This window comes from Drosophila suzukii, chromosome 2L, assembly GCF_043229965.1.
Source record: "Drosophila suzukii chromosome 2L, CBGP_Dsuzu_IsoJpt1.0, whole genome shotgun sequence".
In the NCBI taxonomy this organism is placed as follows: Eukaryota; Metazoa; Arthropoda; class Insecta; order Diptera; family Drosophilidae; genus Drosophila; species Drosophila suzukii.
Window position 1 is genome coordinate 1,016,716 of NC_092080.1, and position 19,992 is coordinate 1,036,707.

At 45.7% G+C, this 19,992-nt stretch overlaps 5 protein-coding genes across 7 annotated transcripts; 2 read left to right on the forward strand and 3 right to left on the reverse strand.

Annotated features, from left to right (window-relative positions):
* Positions 1–195: 195 nt before the first annotated feature.
* On the reverse strand, positions 196–1,390 carry dbe (KRR1 small subunit processome component homolog dbe). Its single transcript, XM_017070428.4, has one exon. The coding sequence runs from the start codon at positions 1,308–1,310 to the stop codon at positions 276–278; it is 1,035 nt and encodes a 344-aa protein (XP_016925917.2). The 5' UTR covers positions 1,311–1,390; the 3' UTR covers positions 196–275.
* Positions 1,391–1,598: 208 nt separating this feature from the next.
* LOC108009756 (metallo-beta-lactamase domain-containing protein 1) lies at positions 1,599–2,456 on the reverse strand. The gene has a single exon (XM_017074377.4). It carries the CDS (start codon positions 2,377–2,379, stop codon positions 1,693–1,695), a length of 687 nt encoding a protein of 228 aa, XP_016929866.2. The 5' UTR covers positions 2,380–2,456; the 3' UTR covers positions 1,599–1,692.
* Positions 2,457–2,775: 319 nt separating this feature from the next.
* PNUTS (Phosphatase 1 nuclear targeting subunit) lies at positions 2,776–9,622 on the forward strand. 3 transcript variants are annotated; one of them, XM_017088302.4, is made up of 6 exons: positions 2,776–2,890; positions 3,702–3,940; positions 4,017–4,114; positions 4,178–4,452; positions 4,603–5,952; positions 7,506–9,622. In XM_017088302.4, the coding sequence occupies exons 2-6, from the start codon at positions 3,938–3,940 to the stop codon at positions 9,248–9,250; spliced, it is 3,471 nt and encodes a 1,156-aa protein (XP_016943791.2). In that variant the 5' UTR covers positions 2,776–2,890; positions 3,702–3,937; the 3' UTR covers positions 9,251–9,622. The 3 variants fall into 3 exon arrangements, with proteins under 3 accessions (XP_016943791.2, XP_070855659.1, XP_016943799.2); XM_017088310.4 differs by lacking the exon at positions 2,776–2,890 and adding an exon at positions 3,300–3,635; XM_070999558.1 differs by lacking the exon at positions 7,506–9,622 and having other exon boundaries at positions 4,603–6,493.
* A 481-nt stretch (positions 9,623–10,103) lies between these two features.
* ninaA (neither inactivation nor afterpotential A) lies at positions 10,104–11,506 on the forward strand. Its single transcript, XM_017090002.4, has 2 exons — positions 10,104–10,669; positions 11,190–11,506. Exons 1-2 carry the CDS (start codon positions 10,163–10,165, stop codon positions 11,391–11,393), a joined length of 711 nt encoding a protein of 236 aa, XP_016945491.2. The 5' UTR covers positions 10,104–10,162; the 3' UTR covers positions 11,394–11,506.
* On the reverse strand, positions 11,440–19,635 carry LOC108021329 (uncharacterized). Its single transcript, XM_017090000.3, has 15 exons — positions 19,450–19,635; positions 19,268–19,392; positions 18,831–19,041; positions 18,645–18,777; positions 18,276–18,412; positions 17,579–18,220; positions 17,236–17,437; positions 16,799–17,178; positions 16,195–16,748; positions 15,818–16,117; positions 15,134–15,745; positions 13,798–14,847; positions 12,360–13,330; positions 11,622–12,003; positions 11,440–11,567 (listed from the first exon to the last, which is right to left on the reverse strand). Exons 1-15 carry the CDS (start codon positions 19,589–19,591, stop codon positions 11,514–11,516), a joined length of 5,895 nt encoding a protein of 1,964 aa, XP_016945489.2. The 5' UTR covers positions 19,592–19,635; the 3' UTR covers positions 11,440–11,513.
* Positions 19,636–19,992: the final 357 nt, after the last annotated feature.

Genomic DNA, 19,992 nt, shown 5'->3' on the forward strand with positions numbered 1-19,992 from the left:
TAAATAAAATTACTCAGCAATTATTCAATTTTAAAAATGAAAATAGTTTTTCTTTGAGATAAATCTCGAAATTAAGTGGTGGAACAAAGAAAAATAAAAATACTATAAAAATATGACTATTATGACTTATTCCTAGCCAACTTTTTCAAAACAATTGTTAAAACAAACTTTTGCAGTCCATTATAAACATTATCCTCGATTCCAAGTTCAATTTCCTTGCTCACGTAATCGGTTTTATTGAATAATCCTATGTCTAATTAAAACTATGAAAACTATCAGCTCCTTGCCTTCTTGTTGGCCTTGATCAGCTTGGACTTGAGGGCCTTCACGTCCACCTTGCTCGTGGAGGCGGCATCCTCCTTCTTCCGACTCGAGGATGCAGACTCCTCCGTGGGCGGCACAAAGTCCTTGTTGCGGCGCTCGTCCTGCCGCTTGGCCGCCTCCTTCTGCTTCTCGGTGCGCTCGTGGTTCCGCTTGGCCTGCTTCTGCTCCTGGTTGAGGAAGTACTCTCCGCTGGCCAACTGCTTGTCCACCTTGCTCTCCGGCTGGCTGGGCGGGAATGGAGTGTACTCCTTCTTTTGCTTCTTCACCTTCGGTTGCTTGCGTTTGCTGATGTTCTTGTTCTTGAACTTGGGCAGGAACCTGGACCAATCCTCGTTGGCCAGGCGGGGATCCTTCATCAGCTCGCGCTTGATCATCAGGGCCTTGATGTTGTATATGGGATGCACATTGTTCATAGTCTCCAGTACAATGTCCCGCACCTGCTGGAGACCCTTGTACGGACCCAAGGCGGAGACGGTGTTTCCTTGGACCAGAACATAGCAGTCGGTGAGCAGTTCGATGGACTTCAGGGTGGCTCCATTGGGCCCAATCAGACGCTGGCGGCGCTTCACGAACTTCTCCTTCTTGTGGACCAGGTTGCCGATTTTGATGATGTCGCACCCAATGTCATCCTGCAGGACCCGCTTGGCCTGCTCGAAGGGCACACTCCTGGCCATCAGCTTGATCATGTCCCTCGCCTTGATGATGATGTAGGGGTCCCAGGTCTTACGACTGGTCTTCACCACCATGCTGCCCTCCATCAGGTCCAGTTCCGCCTTTAGGTGGTGCTCCTCCAGGCACTGCTCCACCAGGGGCCAGACCTCCTTGAGATATCGCTCCCGGTATTTGGGGAACAGCGTGGCGAAGGAGCTCTCCTCCACCATGCCGTGCGGATTGTCCTCCTGCTTGAAGGCCGGGATCTTCATGGCCCACGCATTGTCCACCGGGTCCGTGCTGGTTTTGGTATCCTCCGCTTCGCTGTCGCTCATTATTTCGGTTTTTTGGATAAAAACTGCACAGGTTGAAATACTTGCACGCTTGTTTTGGCAGAGCTGCCAGATCGACGGGAAATGGAGTGCGACCCAGTTGCTGGTATATCAGTATTTTTCAGGTTTAGTATTTATCATACCCTGTAATCAGTATTTTCAGCGCCCTAAAAAATTATGATAATTTGAATCTTTTACTTCTTATACACATTCTTACTTTATGCCATCCCAATAGATAAAATGTACCTATTAAGTTTATTGTCAATTGTTTAAGGAATACCCTAAATATAATTACATTTTTAAAGCCTATAGCCTAATACTCCGATCGTCTAACAGATTTATTTTTACACCGAGCTATATACATATCTTTCTAAAATATACAAGGTTAAGCACTAAGGTCAGCGTCTTGCTTCAGCTGGGAACGCATTGTTTCTATAACGGCAAACATAGGACCATGACCGGGAACAATAAAGTCGCATAGATGGGCAATTTTACAGCGCTCCTGGCGCTGGAGCTTTACACTCTCGCTTCCCGCATCTATCCAAATGCTCTCATCGTCTATGTCCTCGCGTCGCTCGAAGAGATCTCCGGTGATTCCGACCCGTCCTCCCAGCTGGGAGTTGTGAACAATCACTGAAACGCAGCTGTGGGTGTGTCCTGGCGTTCGCCTAACAACCACCTCGGCATTCGAGTCCAGCGTTAGTTCCGCGTCCTGTTTCTCACTTGGGAAGAGATCCAAGTAGAGGTCGCGATGCGAGGCACACGCGCCAACCAAATGCATCCGTGCCTTCTGGAACAGGTAGTTGCATCCAATGTGGTCAGAGTGTCCGTGGGAGCAGACTACGACCTGAATATCCTCGATGCCCAGGCCTTGATTGTCCAACAAAGACCGGAGGTGCTCTCCATCCCAGGCCGTCATAGTGTCCACTATGATGTTGGTGCCATCCCTGCAGCGGACCAGCGTGCAGGTGCAGTTAGCCCTCATGGCGGTCTCGTCTCCATCTTCTTCGTGGGAGTATCCTTCCTGAAGAACGATTACATGATTCCGCTGTCCATGATCAAAAGCTGCCATTTAAATTGTTAGGATAGAAATTAGTTTTACTAGAAGACGTCGGCGAACCTTGTTCTTTGAAGTGTGACCGAAGTTTTCAGAATTCACCGACAATGCATGTAGCTTGGTCTTACTGTCAAGCCGTTGGGTGTGTTTTGTTGACAAACAAATTGATGCAATTTAAAAAGGACGAAGCCAAAGCTTGGACTAGGCGTCATTTTTTATCTGCACTGTCCTCCTGCAGGCGTGTTGTGTTTTGCTTTCCATTTATAATTTTTCGTTCCCACACAGCTTTTGAACGAATACACCCAAAGTTTAAATTTATTGTTCTTTGCGCGGGTGCTAACGGCGTTCATCGGTATTTACTAACGAAATCTGGTATCTTAAAATACCATTTTTTGGTATTTTTAAGAAAGTGAAGGCCGATATTTTTCACCTGCCCAGAAAAGGTCACACGATTTTGTACATCTGAAGCGCACGCAGGAATTTTCGGAGAAAGAAAAATCATCGCAAATAAAATATTTAACAAATTGTAAGGCCGATAAAAAATTGTTCATATATATAAATATTTTCTGGTAGGCTTATTAACTTTTATTCGACCAAAGTGTCTGCGCATACAGCCGCTGTACCACGAAATTTGGGGCGTGGACGTGAACTAAATCGGCACAAAGCCAATTAATTAGCACCAAACAAAGAAAATCAAAACCCAGTGGCCGACGTTGTTGTAATTGCTATAAAAACGCATTTCCTAGCATTTCAGTTGCGAAAATAATTGTAATTACGCATTTGTGAAAAATTGTGAAAATCAAAATGGCGTCATTTTTGTGTGCGTGGCAGGGCGCTGCCAACCTGCTTGAAAAAAGGAAAACTAAGTAGCTTTCACTTTTAACTCGTCTCGAAAGTCAATATGGGTTGTACTGAAAGAAAAGCAGAGACATTCGTGTTATAATCGTCCAAGCAAACGCATGTTTTTAAGGAGGAATTTAAAATTTGTAATTTTATTTTTTGCATTTTTGGAGAGTGGACAGCGCGCAGGGCTGCACTGCCTTATCGATTACCGATAACCGCGAGCCGCAGCACACACGTCCGCATTTCTCAGTGAAAAAAAGAATCGCAACGCAAACACGTTTTTCTGCTGATCTGCAAAAATACGAAAGACATTTCTGCGAGGGGATTATTGGTTTACTGCCAGTTCTCACAATAAAATAAGAAAGAAATCTCGCATTTTCTGGTGCCTGCGGTTGGAATTTGATTTATCTTCGTTTCGAAAGTGAATTGTAGGGCATTAGCGTAGTTGTATATCGATAAAGACGTTCTCAGACTGGTGTTTTCTGCCATTTTAGATACTTTTGGAAGGCTTGCAAAAGCGAAATCTGATGGAATTACGTAATCAGTGGAAATTTAGTATTCATTAAGTTACGCACACCAACAAAGACGAGCGTCGCTACACGCACGCACGCACCAATACACACACACTCGTCCGCGTATGGTCATACCTGCAAGCGAGGGAGAGAGACGGCAATAGGGCGAACAGCGTTGCCACACCCGTTTCAAACCCCCGCACGACAAACAAAGAAAAATGGTAAGTTTTTAAATCAAAAATATCAGGCGCAGCTCCTTTTAACCAAAGTGCTTTATTTAAAAACGTATTTGAATAGCCTCGCATAGTACCATTGCAATTGCTGAGGTGCCTGCGGGTGCTTTTGGACAACAATGGTGGAATTTTGAGCGCAGCGGAGGTGAAACGCATTTCGGGGTAAGTTCACCACACAACAGCGCCCCCTGCCGGCACTTGCTAATATCTAGTTTTTCCCCACAGTCTGATGGCCAAGTATTCAAAAAAACTCGTTTCAAAATGTGTATATGTACAAATACTAAAATCCACAAAGACGGAGCTATTAGGCGACTTCATGGCCGTGGGCGGTTGGTCACTGGTCTACACCTGGCTGAACGATGCTATTCGGGCGATGAACTGGCCGCTGGTGCAGGAGATCCTGGAGCTGCTTCTTCTTTCGCCCGTGGACGTCAACCGGCTGAAGATAAACTCGGCGCCCATTTTGGTCAAAGGTCTTTGCAAGGATGGCGGCAATGAAGGTGAGTTTCGAGTCCAGCTCTTTCCTTTTCAACCTTGTTTAGTCAGCTTAGTCATGTCGAATCTTCTTTTCTCGCTTTCTTTTGCTCCTTTTTTGCACGGATATTATTGCCTGGGGATTACTAATTGCCTTTTTCGACCCCGTTTTCCAGGTGTACGCATTCTGGCCAAACGTTTGGTGGAACAGTGGCTGAAGATCGTGACTGAGAACACTAGCGTGATGGTCCAGCCTGCTGCGCCACAGAATGCAGCCACTCCGGCGCCTCAGGCTGCTGCTCCTGCTGCCTCCGGCCCCGCCGCAGCTACAGTTCCGGACTCTGCCTCCTCTTCGGATAGCACGGACAGTGCCGGCGCACCCGTGACGTATACTATCACCTCGGCGGCCAACAGCAGCAACTCCAACAGCATAACCATTAAGTGGAAGCCGGTGGTAGACAAGCCAGATGGCGAAGACGACGAGACAGACTCTGCAGCAGCCCAAAAAATCAAGAACGAAGAGCAGCAGCAGGAAGATACCTCCTCTGCCACCCAAGCATTAGCCGATGTCAGTCTGGGGAAAAAGTCCAGTTTAGATGATAGTAGTTCAGCGGCCGAGGTTAAGTCCGGGGAGGACGTTGATAATAAGAAGCATAAGAGCGTCAAAAGCGACAAGAGTAAACGGTCCGAGAAGGAGCGCGAGAAGGATAGGAAGAAGGAGAGTTCCTCCAGTCACAGGTCCTCCTCATCTAGCCATAAGTCGTCCTCTTCGTCGTCGTCCTCCTCCTCTTCGAAGAGTAGCTCCTCCAAGAGCTCCTCCTCTTCTTCCTCCTCCCATCGCAGTTCCAGCGATAAGTACCGCGATAAGGACAAGGCTCGCTCTAGTTCCGGTTCCTCCAGTTCGAGCAAGGACCGGGAGCGTAGCAGCGGTTCGTCCTCCTCTTCCTCGAATAAACACAAGTCCTCTAAGTCTTCCTCGTCATCGTCGTCGTCGACCTCTGGTTCTAGTTCGTCCAAAGATCGCAAGGACAAGTCGTCGTCGTCGTCGTCCTCGACTTCGTCAACGTCCTCATCCTCGAAGCAGGAGAAGGACAAAGACAATAAGCTAATGCCTCCGCCAGCAGTGGCACCAGCTAACACTTCCCCATCTGCCACTGCTGCGTCTAAGGAGAGTGAGGCACAGAAGCCCAGATCCATTCCCATCATGTCCAGAAAGGCCTCGATTTCGATAGAGATTCGCCGGGACACGGAAAAGACGGCCACCGTAAAGACGTATCAGTCCAAATTCAGATCGCATGGCCTGACAGAGGAGGCGCCGCCCCCGCCATCGCGCAAGGGTCTGAAAAAGCCCACATCGTCGACTGTTCCCGCCGCACCTGCTCTGTTGGCCATACCACCGCCACTGAAGCGTCCCTCGCCACCGCCCAGGGACTCTCCCACCGAGAAGAAGGCCAAGATCGACATGAACAACATCGCGGGACATGTGGAGCGGCCTGGAGCCGCCAAGCTGATTGCGCCCAAGAAGAGTAAGCATGCTATTTTGAGAAACCCTACTAATACTCTCCTTTTTACTCTATTCCACAGCCCAGAAGACTTTGGTGGTTTTTGCTTTTGTGTTCGAACGGAGTCGAATATCTCGACCTCCGCCGTATTATTTGTTGATCTCACTTCTCTCCTCAAGGTGTTTAATTTTGCTTGGGGCGGGTCTTAAATTATAGTGCAGAAGTGGGGCTTTCTAAGTGGCTACCTTGCATTTTTATGTATGTATGAATTGTTTGCGATTCGAGTGGTGGTAATACCCCTGGATCGAGATTGAATTGTAAGGTACCCGTGTTTACCCCTGGATGACGACGGATGATGTCGAGCCCGGAATCTCGGGCACTGCGCATGCGTTGAGACCGAAAACGCAAAGAAATCTGGGGCACAGACGATGCCGCCGACGCCGCAGCCGCCGCCGCTTGGTGTTAAGTATCCAAAACTCAAATCTTGAACGTATTTAGCTTAGCTTAGCTATAAGGTATGTAGATTCACTTGGCCTAAGCAGCCCTCCTAAAAACTTACCAATAAAAATACGGTTTCCTCTAGAAAAATACGATTTTTCTATTGAATAAAAAAATGCATTGAGCGCAAAAGAAACTAAAACGAAAATATTGACTTGAGCTGGCGGTTCTAGAAGTTTGGAAGGTGGATCACCACCCCGTGGGCATGAATCCCAGCTGCTTCGCTTTGGCCTCAATTTTGCTGTCGTGCGTCACCGAGGGTCGCCACAGTGGTTTTCCTCGTTAGATAAGGGAATCCCCCGTCTACCCACTCCTGCATGGTAGTGTACCATCGCGTGGATGCGTCACTTCGGCGGAGAGCTCCCAAGTGCTCGTTATCTGATCGCTGTGTTTATATTTAGTTCCTTTTAAAGATTAGTTTATAGAAAACTGTTCGTTCTTTTATTATTATGACTTTATTTAATATACCAATAAAATTCACATTACAATTTCAAATTAAAGATATTTGTAATCTATAGATTCCACTTCACACTTGCTTTGTAATAATAAAATCCACGCTTTTAAAAGTCTTAATTACTGAAAACTTCGATTAAATGTTTTTTTTTGTTTTAACATTTAAAAAACATTTTCAAATTTCTTTTAGTTGAGATAACTAGAAAAATTCTATATGTGAAAACAATTTTTCCCCGATCTCCAATTAATTTCAATTAAATAACTGCTGTAATAAATATAAGTTGGATTTAACAAAGTTATCTTACACAAACTTTATAAATATAAACCGTACTCAAAAAGTGTAGCTTGGTATCAAACGAAAATCGGTGAACTGAAATAATAAAAGCTAGTTTTTTGTATATTCTCGGGTTCTATTAGCTTTTCGATGTTTACTCTAGTAAAGACCCCTATTAGTATAGCTATTTTGTGGGACGTTTACTGGGAGGCTAGAGCTCAATTCGTTTACTTTCCCTAATTTCTAGCAAAAGCAAAAACCACCAACTGGGCGACCACTTAAGGAAGAGTATTATAACACCCATATTAACCAATTACTAGAGCAATTACTTATAATTCCCTATTCATTCCAGTTTCAACCCTGGTGGAGACCAATCTGTTCTCGGATGCACTGGCCGCCTCCATCGAGCCCAAGAAGGTGGTGAAGCGCAAGCGCCCGGCGTCTGCGAACTCGCCCACGGACAAGGATGCGCCGCTGGCTCCACTCAAATTTTATCAGGACACTCTAGACGAGTCGAAGGGCGAGGAGAAGTCGGACGACAGCAGCAAGGAGAACGACGATGCTCGCTCCGCCTCACCCGGCAAGGACACAGATGCCGATGACGACGACATCCCTTTGAAGCGGGTCAAGGAGGACATCGAACAGAAGGTGCAAAAGGAGAAGGCAGCGGCCGGTGGAGAAGCCGGCGAAGCGGATAGCACCTCTGAAAACGTCGAGGATGTGCCTGAGGAGCCAAAGAAACCAGGACCCGGCTGCGGACCCGATGGACCGCCTGGTGTGCTAATGCTCCACCGGCGCAAGGGTCCGAAAAAGAAGCTCACCTGGCAGCCGGAGGATAAACTCACCCAGATCCGGTACTTCGAGGTCGATCGATCGGAGCGCGTGAACGTGATGAAGCAGACCTTCCTGGAAATGAAGAACTTGGAACGTTTCAGCGAGCGGGATGCTCTGACGATTGCTCGTCGAGGATTTGATGACACCATGGAGCCGCAAATGGAATGGCGACCTTTGATCGAAGTCGACAACGTGCCCGATCACCCGAATGGAAATCTCTCCAAGCAGCGACAGGTGCAGATGGACAGAGAGGCTACCACGCTGAGGGCTCTGTACTTCTCGCCGGACATGATTCCCGACAGTGCTGCTGAGGCGGAACTGGAACCGCATTTTGCCCATGACATTCCAGTAATACCAATGGATGATCTCACAGGAAATCCGGATGCGGTCAATGACTATAGTACCTTGGCGTGGCCAGAGCCCAAGGGATATGCCCCCAGCTCAGGAGCCACTAATGGCGGATCGGATATGGGCTTCAATGACAACATGATGCCGGGCCTCGGTGCCGGTCCAAATATGATGCAAAATCCATTCGATCCCTTCATGGGGCGTATGCCAGCGCCCTCGGGCATGCCACCTGCACCCAATCTAATGCCCAACCAGGTGCCCAACGGACCGCCGCAAATCTGGCAGAATCAAATGGGACCGGGAATCGTTCCGCAAGGTGTACCGCCTATGATGAACGGTCCCGGTGGTCCTGGCATGGACATGAACAACATGCCAACACAGAATTTCATGGGCAATCAGTTTGGCAGTCCAGTGCCACCTTTCGGAAATGGCCCACCTGCATTCAATCAGTACCCGCCCATGATGATGAATGGCCCGGGACCAGGACCACCAGGAATGGGACCCAATGGACCCGTGATGGGACCCAATGGACCCGTGATGGGACCGAATGGACCCGTAATGGGACCCAATGGGCCCGTGATGGGACCCAATGGTCCGATGATGAACGGTCCACCCAATGGGCCCATGATGAACGGTCCACCTAATGGAATGGGCCCTGGACCCATGCAAAACGGCGGAGGACCGAGGAACAACAACAACAACAACAGAAACAAAAACAATGGCGGAGGCAACTGGCGCAGCGGTGGGAACAACTTCCAGGACAACTCCGGAGGCAACTGGAGGTCAGCTGGATCTGGCCCCAACCGAGGAGGTGGCGGAGGCGGTGGTAACACCGGCATCTGCAAGCAATTCATGCGGGGCCACTGCAACATGGGCAAGAACTGCAAGTACGTGCATCCGCAGAAAAAGCGGTAGGACTTGCCCGAATCTTCTGCGGAAGATTCAGCTGTATAGATCTCAGACGCACAAAGGAGGAACTGACCACGGAATCAAGTCCCCACACGAAGACTGTAGCCAGGTTAGCCGCTGTTAGTTAGTTAATCTAAGTGTGTATATATATGTATTCGGTATATTTGTGTGTAGAGGCAGCGTATCCCTAAGTTATTTAGTCTAAGATTTCGCTTTAGTCGTCCTCTTCCCCACGAGGCAGCATATTGTTGCTGTGTACTTATACTGAAGTCTCTATTCGAATTGTGTATGCCCATAGCTAACTTCATAATTATTCATACAGTTACGTATTTATAAGTTTATAATTATATAATTAAAGACCAAGTCATATGATGAAAATCCAGTGTAGTTATTATTTAAACGAAAAAGAGGGGAACCGAATTTATTAAAACCCTGGCAGAAAGTGTTATCTTATTTTATTTGATTTTTGCTTACATTTATTTATACATGAATAAAGTATCAAATATAGATACATAATATAAAAATGTCCTATACAAGCATTAGTGATTTTAATCTGCAACGATATAGTTTACTTAGTTTCATAGATGCATACAATATTTTCTAAATCTAAATAATTAGTTAAAATGATACTTAAAATTTTATACCACATTAATATTTAAACTCTTTAAAGTCAAAAATTCTGGTTTCAAAACAAGACACTATGTGCCGGGTATAAAAATCGATTTGTTTTCAGGGGGTATGCCATCATCATGCGGTGCTTGCACTTAACCTGGAACTTCTGGGGCTTCAGTTTCCAGGCCCGCGACCCAGAATTCACTGTGTCCACATTCTCTAATTTCCACAATCCGAGTCTTCGTTTCAGTTCTGTTTATTTCATCAGCGCGTTAGGACCACCGTAGATCCCAAGATTGCGCGACCATGAAGCTCCTCAGTGTGATAATCCTCTGCAGCTACTTTTTGGCCGTTGTCAGTGGCCTGAGCTTCACGGTGACGTCGCGGATATACATGGATGTGAAGCACAACAAGAAGCCGGTGGGCAGGATTACCTTTGGCCTGTTCGGGAAGCTGGCTCCCAAGACGGTGGCCAATTTCCGGCACATATGTCTGCGCGGCATCAACGGAACCAGCTACGTTGGATCGCGTTTCCATCGCGTGGTGGAACGCTTTCTCGTCCAAGGCGGCGACATTCTCAATGGCGATGGAACTGGCTCCATTAGCATCTACGGAGAGTACTTCCCGGACGAGGACAAGGCTTTGGAAGTGGAGCACAACAGACCGGGCTACTTGGGCATGGCCAATCGCGGTGCGGATACCAATGGCTGCCAGTTCTATGTGACAACCGTGGGCGCTAAGTGGCTGGATGGAAAGCACACTGTTTTTGGCAAGGTGCTGGAAGGAATGGAAACCATCTACGCTATCGAGGATGTGAGTATATTTAAAAGTGTAATTAAATATTAATTCTTGTTTGAGGGTTGAACTTTGAGAAAAATATATGATGCATTTTTTTATTTGAAATAAAAATTCTTATGCTACATTTTAAATACTGGAAAGTCTGAGATTAAATTGTGGTTGTAAATAGGCTACAACGATACTAATATTTCCTGCATTATATTAATTAATTATTGTTGAAAGCAAATTATAAATTCATTTTGTGCAAAAGAAAATTGGAAATACTTATTAAAACATTAGATTCAATAATCCTATCCTATCCAATAAAAACAAATAGATTGAAAACTTCATAAATTAATAAATTTCTCAGATCTTTGCCAAAAATATGGTATTTACTTTTCAGAAAATATATTTTTATACATTTTTAAAATATTTTGTAGTAGAAGTAGTCAAAAGTGCTGGAGTATTAATTCTTTACTTGGTATAATCATATTTTCCTACTAACCATACAAAATGTAAGGTGTGACACATTTTCTAATTATTGTTTCCATTTCAGGTGAAAACGGACACAGATGACTTCCCCGTGGAGCCAGTGGTGATCTCAAACTGCGGCGAAATTCCCACGGAACAGTTTGAATTCTATCCGGACGACTTCAACATTCTCGGCTGGATCAAAGCGGCTGGTCTGCCCGTGACCAGTTCCTTCTGCGTGCTACTCATCTTCCACTACTTTTTCCGCCAGCTCAATATGTATTGCTGAGGGTTTTCGCTTTTAGCCAAAGTATAAGCTTTATTACTGCACATACGTCTAAGAAGCCCGCCCATCCACTCACTTTAAACAAAAACCCACAATAAATGCATATAAAATTTCAAGATGTACCTAGGAAACGATGACGCCTTTGAGTAGGACAGGAAGGGTCGGACCCATGTGCAACTGTGGATTATAAGATGGAATTTAATAGATCAGTCCCAAGCCGAAATTACTCACATCAATGAACAGGTAGTCCTCCACTAGCTGATCCTTAGCATAGAAACGCGACTCTGGCTTAAAGAATCCGACCATGGTCACGTCCACTCCGGAATAGTTGGACAGGCAGCCCGAGAAGATCTTGGCCAGAGTGAAATGGTGCTTGTGATCCGGATAAACGGAAGGATTCAGGCTGTTGTAGTACTCCTCGATCAGACGTCGGTCCTTTGGGGCCAGATCTCGCTGGTGCTTCACCATCTTGTCCAGGTCGAAGGAGTGGGCATGCTTCAGCTTGGGATCCTGCTCCGCGTCCAGCAGCCTTTCAAGCATGTTTCTGTACTTTTCTTTGAAGTACTCCAGTGCCGTGCACTTCTCAGCCCAGAAGGAGAATTTTTTATCGGCACTAAGGGATAGGTTTAGTTGTATTTATATTTACGATTTTCCACTTGATTTATAGATGCTTGCATATTTATATTAAATAAGATATTTAAGTTTAAAATATTGCTGTCCCAAATAAATATTTAAATTAACAAGGGAGATAAATTCATACTGTAGAGGTAGGTATAACTTAAAAGAAAGTATAGCTTTTAAAGGAGATACAAATCAGGAAACGAAACTAGAAAATGGAAATAATTTATAAGTGAGTACTTAAAAAGGTTAGTTAATAAATAAACTAATATAATCTATAGCTTTTTTAAAACTTCCAGAATTTGTATAGTTTTACTGCTTTATGTGGCATTTATCCCATCAAATACTTACTGCTTGGCATCTGTGACGTTAAAGTCCACATACAAGCCCGGAATCCTAACTGCCGTGCGTGCTGCTGCGATGAGTTTCCCGGGTCCGAAGAAGTGCAGCTTCAGCTGGAACCGTCGCACGGTGTTCCTGTTCAAGGAACCCAAGTCTAGGACGTAGCCGTGCTGCTCGCAGGGAACGGGTTGAACTGTAAAGTGCTTGACCATCGCCGGCTGCTTGAGGCCTGGAGCTTTGTGCATCTTTTGGTAGGTGTGATAGACCTGCTGATGCAACGCATACAGCTCGGGTTTCAACTGGAGCCGCTTTAAATACCTCTCCGCCAGGATCAGTTGTCTCAAGACAGTGGCGTGCGGCAGTTCCTGGTTGTTATTCACCATCACGTAGGTGTGAACCATACGGAAGAGTTGCAGGTCGTGGAGGTCCTTTCTATCGGAGGACATTTCAGAATCGGTGGACGACAGCAAGGAAAAGTCCTCGCTTACAGTGACTATGTCCTCCACTTGGTTCTCCTCCTCACCGGCTGCAGGTTTTGGCTCTTCATCCACCTCTGTGATGGAGCGGAAGATCTCGTAATGGTAAATCTTCTGCAGCATCCGGTACTCCTCCTCCACCTCCAGGGGATCCAAAGGAGTCATGGGCAGTGGAGATGCCATGTCCAGCATGGGCATCACGCCCTGTCCCCGCAGGCAAAAATAGTTGGAGTCACTGTTGTTGATCATCGCTCCAAAGGAGTGCTTAAAACTCTCGCTGAATCCGAGGATGCCCTTCACCCGGATCTGATCCGCTCCAAGTGGCCCCAGGCTCAGCATATCGCTGGTCGTCATTTTGCAGTAGCCATCCACCAAACGCTTTTCGTGTGGTTGCTCCTTGGAAGACTTTGGAGGCGAAGTCTTCACCTCGACAACAACCAGCTGGAGCGGATACTTGGTCACGTTGGTGACACGCACTGTCGTATCAAAGGACTCGTACCAGGGCTAAAAGATATTAATAACGAAGATAGATAAGATTATTTGCGATCAGCATTGGAAAAGCATTATAAATTATAATCGTGTTCAAAAATTAGAAAAATATTTTTAAAAATTCGATTTGTTATATTTAGATTATGTTTTTAGGGACCTTCTCCAGAAGATCCTAGTAGAACCTTATAATGGTATCAAATATTAAATATTTTGTACTGCAGTATCTTATTTAGATGGAATTTTTCTTTTTGAAGACTTTCCTAAATTCAATTGCAGAATAATTTAATATTACAAAATATTTTACAATAAAATAAACTGTTTCTGTTATTTTGAAGATTATTGGAAATTGTTTTTGTTGACGAATAGGAATTCTATAAATATTATTGATGCACTAAAGAATTCGCGACTAAAAAAGTTATAATTATAGGTAATTCTGATGTTATTTATATTATTACTTATTGCAATACTCATCTTGTACCCACCTTGATTCCCATGTAGATGCTGTCCTTGTGAAACTTGATCTTTTGCGGCAGATTGACCAGTGTGACGGTGAACCGCTGGCTTCGTCCGCCCAGGAGGGTCAACTCAAAGATGGACTGCATCTCGTGGCTCCGCCGGATGTGAGGCAGGTGGAGCTTGCACTCCAGATCCGCGTCCTCCACGATGCCCCGCTTCTCGTAGAAGTAGATGTACCGACTGGCGAAGCAGTATTCGGAGGAGGCCTCAGACCACTGGTCGCTGGAGTCGAGGTGCAGGCGATTGAGGATGTCCGAGATGGTTTCCCGCACCACGCTCGACGAGCTCTGATCCCTGTCCTCCTCATCTTCAGGAGGTTCCTTTGGCGGAAAGAGCAATGGCCGGTGCCTTAAATCCATTTCGTTGATGACCTCGTCTAGGATCTCCAGAATGAAGTCGCCATTCTCCTCGAAACGACGAAACTGGCAGCGGCACTCTTGGTATCTCTTGGTCATATTTGGCTGATCTTCGGAGCTGAAGTCGTACTCCAGCATGCGCAGAATCTCGGACAGAATGTCCGCTGCAATGCCATCCGGATCATCCTCGTCGCCAATAAAGACCTCAGTGGTGCCCAGCCGCCTCCACTTGAACTCGGCTGGCATGCAGCCCTGGTTGACCAGATTGATGCTACTATCGTAAGGTTTGCCGCGATCGAAGAGGACCAGTTCTGGCTGCAGGATCACTACGTCCGGCACCATTATGGCCACCCGGAGTGGCAGTGACTTCAGTTGCCTGCCCATCGCCATCACATTGATTCGTCCCTCGATTTGGCGACAGAGGAGAGGTTTCAGAGCTCCTCTGTTGAGGATCACAAAGATCTCCTTTCGCTCCGCGCCACCCAAACTGATCCGAATCTCTTTTTCGTAGGTGTGCTCGTAGAACTCCTTGATCCTGAAGGGACCCGACACCTGGAGCGTAACCTCGTGGATGGGCGGCGAACAGGGATTCACCAGCAGTGGCGTCTCCACATAGGATCGCTCTTTAAGGGGCTCACAGCTCTTGTAGTTGAAGTTAAGCTAAAAATTTAGTTAGATATGTTTTAGTTTAAAATGTCCCCACAAGAATTAATATAGCATTATATTTTAGCAAATTAAAATATTTTTATTTGTAAAATAATAAAAAATTTAAATGTGTTAGCATTACTGGTTTGATCTCTGCGTGAATTTATACAGTTTTAAGGAGCAGTTTTATATAATTAGAATTGGCAACGTACTTTTTCCCAGAATAATAGAATATAAAGTCGTTAAACATTTTAATGACATCCCCCAAATTCTTTAAAATATAAATATACAATACACTCACCTGCTTGGGAATCCAAATCAGCTGACAATCCACGAACTCCGCAGAGGCCCTGATCCTTATGATGTGCTTGCGCTGTGGGTACTTTTGATCAATGACCTGCAGCAGGAAGTCGCCGGTGGCGTGACCCTCCGCATAGGAGCTGGCCATGATCTCCAGCCGACTTTCGTAACTGGGTGACATGTAGAGGTTCTTCGGTTCCATGTCGAAGCGGGAGGTCAAGGCGTTCGTGGCGCACCCCGATGTGACATTGGCCCCTGGTCCATAGGTATTCAACCTGATGATGAGGATGCGGTAGGCGCGACGTCCCTTGTTAATCACCCGGATGGGAAAACGGTGCTGATAGAAGCCCTCCTGGAACTGTTCCTTGGTATCGGTGTACAGCAATCCTGCATCGAAACCTTTCCGGATATCGGGCTCAAAATACAGTGGCACCCCCTCCACCAGAAATGTTATCGGGATCATCATCACATTGTCGAACTGGAGGTCGATATACAGGGTATTCTGGTACAGATCGGGATCCGTAAACAGCGACACCAGGGTGGTGTACATGCTCTGACCCGAGGATGACAAGGCTCCGCCTCTCAATGTCAGATACTGGTATTCTATATCTTTCTAACAGGAAGATTAAAAAGGAAGTCATTAAAATAGAGTCAATAGAGTTTATGAAAAACTGCATACTCTTACCAGTCTCATACTGAGCTTGGTGTGCGTGGGCGTATAGTTGTCGATATAAAAGTGCACCACGCTCTTTTCGTAGACCTGTAGACGCTGGTGAACGTACATCGGCGTTACCCGGATCTCGGTGGGCAGAACGTTGGCGAACAGGTGGAAGGCGTATGGCCGGTTGGCGCCCACGATCTTCACCAGCCCCGATAGTCGGGTGCTTCCCAGGGAGCGAAAGGTCACCGCGCACTTGGCAGTTATTTCAGATCCGCCGTCAATAAAGAATTTCCAGGTGCCATCGCGAAAGGTCATGTCAGTGGGCTGTTTAGAAATTAATCCGGCACGAAGGACCAAATTTAAAATTTATTTAATTTTCTTTGCGCTTTTCTGGTACTCACAATGACGTCGTAGTGAAGAAAGGCGCCTATAATAGATCGGTTGGAGAAGGTCATCTCAAAGTTGTAGTCTTCGCCAGCGTAAATGGTTCGGTGTGAGAGGTCCACCAAGTTAGACCATAAGATCTCGGGGACAACACAGTTGTACTCAAACCAAAGCTTGGAGCAGAGAAACTCCGACTTGATAAGTGTTTTCATAATGGGGTGATCTTCGCTGGATTCCAAAGAAGTTGCCACGGCGGGACAAATTCGCACAGACAGGGATCGATGAAAGTAGCCCACCTTGTTGGGCACCAAAAGGATGGTGATGCTGCGACCGGTATTTGGACGAAGATAGATAATCTCGTTGTCACAGAACACTTCCCTTGGATCACTTGGCAGAGCGTTCCAGTCCATGAATATGTAATTATTATGCTTGGTGAATACGGAAAAGTACTTGGTGTTGAGCAGACCCATTAGAGCCTCCTGGATCACACGGCGATCCGTCTCCGACTTGTCAAAGATCTTCTGTTTCTTCAGGTTTGTCAGCAGATGTGCGGCCATCTGCGGAATGGGTTCTATGAAAGAAGTAGGGAAAATATTATATGATTCCAATTATACGGCTCACCCATAACTTCCTCTTCAAACTCCAAGCTGTAGACGGACTCGCTTACCCTGACGGACTTCATGGACAAAATTTCCGACTCGGTTGTTGTGAGGCGAATTTCCCTGTGCTCCTCCGGCTCCTGGTTCTGCAGATCTTCGTGCACTTGCTGCAGATGCCGTATGGGGTCCCTCACTGTGATGGGGAGCATCTCTGTGGAGCTGCGTATATTGAGTACCAGTGGTGTTTCCTCACCATCTTCAGTTGGTTTCACCTGGAGCGTAATGGGCACAGCCAGGGGATTCATGAGCAGCATGTACCGTTTTTGGGGCACGGCAATCGGAACGCTCCCGAACTCCACCAGTTGCGGGAAGGTGCGCAGCTGGACCGGCTGTCCTGTGCCCCTGGAGAGGCTCGTTATCAAAGCAAAGTTATTGGAGATCACTCATCCAGGTACTTACTTTATCAGTACTTTGTAGTGGGCCCCGTTATCCACCTTGAAGCGAACTGTGTTCTGGAAACGGGAGGGAAACAAGGAGTAAAAGGACACGTTGAAGATGCCACGGGTGCAAGGCTCCAGCAGGAAGCCCTCTGCAGGAGTCACGCGAATTCCGCATACTTCCGGTTCGGAGCAATCCTTGTAAACCACTTTGGCAGGCACATCTATAGAAAAAAAATGTTTTAAGCGGTATAAGTTTTGTTAAATAGAAATTTACCCTTGGTAACCTCGTTAGTATCCCAAGTGATAAAAAAAGTTTTTTTTGATAAACAACTATTATCTATAAATCTTTAAAGCTTCCTTACCATCAACATTGAGAACTTTGATCTGGGCGCAGTGCTCTTCGCCCAGGTAGATCTTTCTGAAGTCGATCACCTTCGGATGGAACTCCATGTCGATGCCACCGATTAACCCAGACAGGATAACATTGTGCGATTCGATGCAATCCTCGGCGTCGCTGAAGCAAAAAGTGATCTTAGTGCGCTGGAAGTACGGTGGCTCCACGTCGTCCGGAAACGGATTATCGGCATCATAGCTCGGCCGGAAGACCAACTTGATCTCCGTCGAAACCCCCGCCGAGATCCTGTTTGGCACGACGGAGTCAAAGTGCTTGACTGCCTCCGCATCAATCCTGACATCCTGGACACTAGTACGCTCCTCAAAGTCGTAGAGCAGTACGCTGTGCATGCTGACGGCTTCGTCGATCAGTTTGTTGGAGAGCGTCTCCTCCTTATCGAAGCTATCGCTATCCTCTTGATTTACCGCTACAGGCGGCTCCGTATAAAACTGACCAGATATTTGGACCTCGTGCTGACTCTCGTTGCACACGGTCACCAAACGCTCTTCCTCGCGCGAGAACTTGGTCATCCCAAAGACCACACTTCCCATATTAAGGTGAACCGCCATCGACTTGGGCGTGAAGACAAACATCACCGGTTTGGGAGGCACTGTGGATGGGATGGGTATCATAATTTAACCGGCGGTTAAGGAACGGATACTTACACACTCCAAACTTAACGTTGAAAAAACCTCTGTAGACGTTTAGCTTCTTTGGCTGGATAACTAGCAAAAGCTTTGCATAATCCTTCGGCGGAAGGATATCCTTATTGTTGTCAATGATCTCCAGGCCCCGATTGGTGCTGGGGAGGGAGTATTATTAAGTATTTGTAGAAATCAGATTATGCATTTTTATTTTGGAACTAAGGAAGCAATATTACAAATACTTTTGAGCAAAATATTGCAAACTTGGTCCTTCGAGACAGATGTGAATGATTTGGTAAAAGCTTCACTGAATGCTAGTTCATATTCTACTGTGAATTTTCTTTGGTTTTGGAATGTCTATCTTAGAGACTGTTTTAGAGCATATCTCACTTTCTGTAACGCACTCGAACGCGATCTTTGGTGGGGTTGTAGATAATCATCTCGTAATGGGTCTTGTTTCCAGGCACACAGCTGGGAAAGGTGATTGTGTCGCTAATCGAGGGATACTTTAATTTGTCCAGAACTGCAGGGAAGAACCATAAGAACAATGGATTAAATCTGATCGGAAGCGTATACCAACTATGGGCACTTGGAAGATGATGTTAGGGTGAAAGCACTCAACCAGGATGTGGCGTCGTCGATTGATATCTCTTTTGGAGGTCGTCCGTATCCAGATCTTAACCTCTAGAGACTCATCGGTGTCCAAGTAGCGATGTAGGTCCAGTTCCGCTATGGAAATGGAAGTGTCTTCGGGACTATCGGTGGTTATATTGAGCAAACGGGGGTACTGCCGAAAAAGTTAAACAAATAAAAGTTTAAGTGTAAAATGGTAAAATATATATTTGCATATAGTAAAAAGAAATATTTCTCAATCTTTAAAAAAGGTCATATATACAAATCAGAAAGTTTGTTTTATAAGTTAACATTTTTTACAATTTAAATATTACTTGTGTTAAGTTATAATTATTAATTCTAGTAAATAAATATAAATTTAATTGCTTTTGTGAACTTACCAGTCCGGTGTTTTTAATGTTGAGCGACAGCCCATACGTGTTGTTGACCTTAAAGCACTTGTGGTGGATCATCATTCGCGGCGTGATGTGCAGCGAATCCACCATGTTGGAATACTCAGTGTAGTCTGCGAGATAGGAGACACCTCAAATACCCTGCAATAATAGATACCCTATAATCTTACATTCCCTGGCGATGCAACATTGAAATTGACGCCTCGCCTTGCTATTGAGTGTTGGCGGTTTTAAAACTTGATCCTTGCAGTTTATCCCAATCTTAGCCTCTGTTCCCGAGGGCATTCTCGAATTCTGCTCCGATTGAGACATTCTGGCTTGTGTTCCCTAAATTCCGAAAGCTAAATAAAATATAGTTAACAGATTCAATTGAATTTGATACAAATTCAAAAGCCAGTGCTCACCACAGTCTGAGTACGATGTTTTTCAAACAAGGTGGCAACATTTCGGTTCACTATTCACCACAGTGGCGGTTTTATATTTGAATATTTGAAAGGGTTCATTTTATTAATTAAGTAGAAATGTGGTTTGTCTACAATTCCCTGTGTTTTGTCTATGTATTGTTTTATATTTGTATATAATATCTACCTCCCAATCAGTGGTTCGTTTCTTTTACTTGCTTTCCAAGAGCCGTTGTTTTGGCAAAACAATTTCAATTTGGCAAAGGCCAACACAGCATGAGCACCACAAAATGTCGAACGTGTTGCAGCCTC

Coding starts and splice junctions, on each gene's coding strand:
- LOC108021329 (XM_017090000.3), bottom strand. CDS start 19,591: ATGTCTCAATCGGAGCAGAATTCGAGAATGCCCTCGGGAACAGAGGCT. Junction 15,746..15,817: donor CCAAGCTCAGTATGAGACTG/GTAAGAGTATGC, acceptor TCTTCCTGTTAG/AAAGATATAGAATACCAGTA. Junction 13,331..13,797: donor GCATCTACATGGGAATCAAG/GTGGGTACAAGA, acceptor AATATCTTTTAG/CCCTGGTACGAGTCCTTTGA.
- PNUTS (XM_017088302.4), top strand. Junction 4,115..4,177: donor GAGGTGAAACGCATTTCGGG/GTAAGTTCACCA, acceptor TTTTCCCCACAG/TCTGATGGCCAAGTATTCAA. Junction 5,953..7,505: donor GCTGATTGCGCCCAAGAAGA/GTAAGCATGCTA, acceptor TATTCATTCCAG/TTTCAACCCTGGTGGAGACC.
- ninaA (XM_017090002.4), top strand. CDS start 10,163: ATGAAGCTCCTCAGTGTGATAATCCTCTGCAGCTACTTTTTGGCCGTT. Junction 10,670..11,189: donor CCATCTACGCTATCGAGGAT/GTGAGTATATTT, acceptor TTTCCATTTCAG/GTGAAAACGGACACAGATGA.
- dbe (XM_017070428.4), bottom strand. CDS start 1,310: ATGAGCGACAGCGAAGCGGAGGATACCAAAACCAGCACGGACCCGGTG.
- LOC108009756 (XM_017074377.4), bottom strand. CDS start 2,379: ATGGCAGCTTTTGATCATGGACAGCGGAATCATGTAATCGTTCTTCAG.